This window comes from Argopecten irradians, unplaced genomic scaffold, assembly GCF_041381155.1.
Source record: "Argopecten irradians isolate NY unplaced genomic scaffold, Ai_NY scaffold_0424, whole genome shotgun sequence".
NCBI lineage: Eukaryota > Metazoa > Mollusca > Bivalvia > Pectinida > Pectinidae > Argopecten > Argopecten irradians.
The window spans coordinates 1-4,127 of record NW_027187891.1 but is presented as its reverse complement, the minus strand read 5'-3'; the positions used below and the strand labels follow the sequence as shown (position 1 = coordinate 4,127).

Below are 4,127 nucleotides of genomic sequence, written 5' to 3'. Positions count from 1 at the left end.
CGCTCACTTGATATCATTGGTAAGCAAAAGAGCTAGCTTGTGGATATATATTTAAGGTTCTTCAAACAATGACATAATGCACTCCTAACGCGTACTATGGACTTCCAGTTGCTTAAAATAATGTTAATACAGTCATTTCATTAATGTTGAAATGTTGAATTCCTTTTCCGTTGATAGGAACAATGCAATGGCTTTCAACAGAACAATTAAAATTGCAAAACGATATCGTCATATCATTGTTTAATTTCCACATTCTGTCTAGTCAAATGGTTAAGCTTCCGCGTATAGCCCACTAATTAGCTTTTTGGTAAGCTAATACTTGTAATTACTGTAGAATGTGAAGGGGGGGGGGGGGGGGGGGGGGAGAGAAGGGATTACTAACTACTTTATATTATTTCCTTTTTTTAAATTCCGGATACACTTAACACAATGATTTCTCCCGCTTATCTTACATGTAAATCCATTTCCGGTTCAAAGGTTGTTTACTTTCAGATTCGCTTGTATGCTATAAGATTCTTGATACCAATGGCTAATCGCTTGGTCACCGTAGAATTTACTGAGGATGGTTTTGCCATCGTGCGAATGAGAAATGGACAAAACCGTCTGAACATTGCCTTCCTCAATAGCCTTGATCAGGCACTGACAGAGGTAGAACGGTAGGTAAAGACGATCAGCACACACATGTAAAGAACACCACACATGTGTACGTACGCGTAGTGTGTACAGTACACATATAGGGTCAACTAATAATGAACTACAGATAGATGTTTGGAAAATTACCACATAAACACAAACAGTAATATCAAAGTTGTGTAGAAGTAGCGAAGTAATCTGTAAATGATACACATGTGCACTGTACATATAACTACATAGTGCATGTTCAGTGCACACGTACATACATTATTGTAATGTACATGCTCTTAACCGTCTATACCGCAGCCAGAACATACGATTTGTATAAAATGTATTATGATAGATGTAAAAATTAAAAAAAAAAAAAAAATACAAACCCACGAATGAAACAGAATATGTCAGCGTACGCACACAAATGTTCTATTCATCTTTTAATATTTTTATTTAAAAAATGTTAATTTCTTCAATTCTGCCTACTGACAGCTATGTTTTCGGACCTATTCTAGTTCTGTTAAAATACAGATGAAAGACGTAAGCTAAGTTACGGTCTACCATGAAGCATATATGTAATATTATTTGTTCTACATGTATATACATGTATAATTTAAAGACGTTTTGCATATATTTAGTGGATGGAAGGGGGGGGGTGAAACGCCTCTTGTTTATTTCATTTTTTTTTAAATATTCAAATGTTTGATTCTAGGGTTTAATATATAAAATTCATAAACCTCTTTGAAATGGTCATGAATATGATCAAGAGAAAGATATTATGCTAAAAAATATTTTATCCAAACACAACTCGAAGAATGCTTGTTGTATGAGTATAATTAAACTGCAATATCTGGATGTAGGTTTGATTATCAATATAAGTCGTATGACTACTTTAATCAACTGTTGTTGCATTGCAGTATATCTCAGCTTTACTTTAACCGTCGCCTTCTTTTTCTACATAACAGGTTCAGATGTGATAATGTGTTTACATGATGTTTTTTTAAAGAAATAAAGACTGTAAGGCAATGATAACGACAGGAGAGGGGAAGTTTTACAGCAATGGCATCGATCTAGAGTGGATGTCTCTACAGGATAGCGAAACAATCCTCAAGTTCCAGAAGGCACTCGAAAATATCATGTGGAGAGTGATGCATTACCCCCTCCCCACGATCGCGGCTATCAACGGTAAGCATAGAGCATAGAGGGTGGGGTCACAGGTGTCTGGGGTTAAGATCTGTGTGTAATTCGGCCCATTATACAAAGCATAATAATTAATGCCTAACCCCAGACACCTGTGGGTGTGGTGGGAGTGTCATTAACACCCGGTACCCAATAAATTAAATTACCATATCTAATATCTAATGGATACATTTAATTAGGAATTAAATGTCAGAATTTAAATTCATAGGTTATTTTCTGTTATCAAATGAGGAAGATTCTATTCGTAAAATTAGAAACTTGGAAAGGAATTTTATATATAAAAAAAAAAGAAAAATTCAAAAGCAATACTAAAAACTGAAATTCATACAATGTGTTGTACATGTATGATTTAAGATAAAAACAAAAACAAAAACAAAAAAACAATAACACAATTTTTATTTTGGTTGAGGCCATTTCCCGCCTTGTAATCCTGGTGGCACAATGATCAGTTGGTTGTTTATATGCCCAACGCCGTAAATATGCTTGTATGCCACAAAAAAAATGGAATCGCGACATCTCGGAGTAATTTCCGTCAATCTTTGGAAATATAGTTTTATTTCCGAAGATTACCGGAAATTTCTCCGAGGGAATTCGATTGCAAAAAATGTAGTCTTCCTCAAATTTACTCCGTTGGTACTATATAAATCACACTGTAACTGTAAAACGAAATCCATTGTTCCCAATAACCAATAATACTACCTCTGTTACCATGGTAACAGGTCATGCTTTCGCGGGCGGTGCCTTCCTGGCGATGTCACATGACTACAGAGTGATGAGGGCGGACCGGGGCTGGATTTCGTGGAACGAGACTCACCTCAAGTTACGTTTAGGGGATATGCTCCTGGACCTACTCAGGTGAATATACTTTTGGTATAATTACGTCAAAATATTAAACGCGTTAAGTAAACTCTGATACCTTGGAGAATATTGAATGATATGTGTTATTTAGTTGTAAATTGAATTTTAGATAGTTTCATATTTTTTAAATGCTAGCTTTGCATCTACTTCGCTCGCGGCCTCGTTTTGATTGTAAGTGTTTTTTTATTACTATAAAAATTGATTATATGTTTGTTATATCAGTATTCACTATGATTGTGGGATGATGTATCTACAAAATTCAACATTGTATTACATTCATCATATAGTAAAGTAAACTTTAACTTAAAGTAAAATTAGAAGCTCAAACTTTTCAATAGTGGTAATTGTGAAAAGTAAGTAACTTTTGTAACTGAAGAAAAAATACTAAAATCGCCTGCTCCTGTTTTTGATAGTAAAAACATACCATTTGTCAGCGGTGGAGCATCTTTTTAGGAAATTATTATGGATTCGTATACATCGGCTGTTTTCTCCTCATTTTCAGTAAAAAGGTTCTCGCTATGAAATCTATAAGAGAGGCTGTGTTATTCGGCAAACGAGTTACTGCGGACCAGGCTAAGGAACTCTTTCTAGTAGATGCCATGGCAGAGTTACTGGACTTGATACCTAAAGCTAAACAGCTGGCACTAGAGGCGCTGGGACCAAACGGTATAGATCGAGACATGTTACAAGTGATGAAACAGGATTTGTATGTGAGACCGTCGGGGGACAAGCCTTTCCTACCAGAGGCCAAATTGTGAGGAAGAAATAATGTGCAAGAGGGCTATTTTTGTTAGTACGGAAGATATATAAATTTTCTCTTAAAGTGAATAGTCGGGCAAAGAAAACCAGTCTAAATGCGTTCATTGGCCTTCCAAAAGTTCTCACATATTAATACGACGGTCAAGTTCTGCTTAGTTTCCCAGTTTTGACCATTAAAGTAAAGAAAAGTTGAAAAAATTGAAAGCGAGGCTGTGTGGAAATGTAACCAGGACATAGTGAGCCGGGAGGACGTTTTAGAATTCCCATATTTTAAATTAATTTCTTCGTACGCAGACAGATTTTGACGAGAGATTTTATTTTTCCATTTCATAAGAAATTATACTGGATACATTCACACCAGTTTTACCGACTTTAGCCATCCTTGCCCGACTATTCACTTTAAAGGAGGCGTCAAAATATCCACACTCTCCATATTGCACATACTTGTCAGTATTCGCTGCCACTGATTCGATGTGACGGTGTTAACAATTTAATTTTAAGCAGACTGTGATAGATATATATATTCAGATCAAGTGATGAGTTAATTGTTTTTATCATATCTATTGTGTTGCGTCATCTGGATGCAGTAAAGGCAATACAATTGGTAGACCTATACCCTACATACCTCATGATTGTTACATAATGACATCACGTCACGAGACTACAAGTCATAGTTGTCACAGATG

At 35.7% G+C, this 4,127-nt stretch overlaps 1 protein-coding gene across 1 annotated transcript; it reads left to right on the top strand.

The window, feature by feature from the left end:
* The first annotated feature begins 482 nt into the window (after positions 1 to 482).
* On the top strand, positions 483 to 4,121 carry LOC138312691 (uncharacterized). The gene is made up of 4 exons (XM_069253472.1): positions 483 to 656; positions 1,631 to 1,809; positions 2,544 to 2,679; positions 3,185 to 4,121. The coding sequence occupies exons 1-4, from the start codon at positions 526 to 528 to the stop codon at positions 3,438 to 3,440; spliced, it is 702 nt and encodes a 233-aa protein (XP_069109573.1). The 5' UTR covers positions 483 to 525; the 3' UTR covers positions 3,441 to 4,121.
* Positions 4,122 to 4,127: the final 6 nt, after the last annotated feature.

Coding starts and splice junctions, on each gene's coding strand:
- LOC138312691 (XM_069253472.1), top strand. CDS start 526: ATGGCTAATCGCTTGGTCACCGTAGAATTTACTGAGGATGGTTTTGCC. Junction 657..1,630: donor GCACTGACAGAGGTAGAACG/GTAGGTAAAGAC, acceptor GTTTTTTTAAAG/AAATAAAGACTGTAAGGCAA. Junction 1,810..2,543: donor CACGATCGCGGCTATCAACG/GTAAGCATAGAG, acceptor CCATGGTAACAG/GTCATGCTTTCGCGGGCGGT.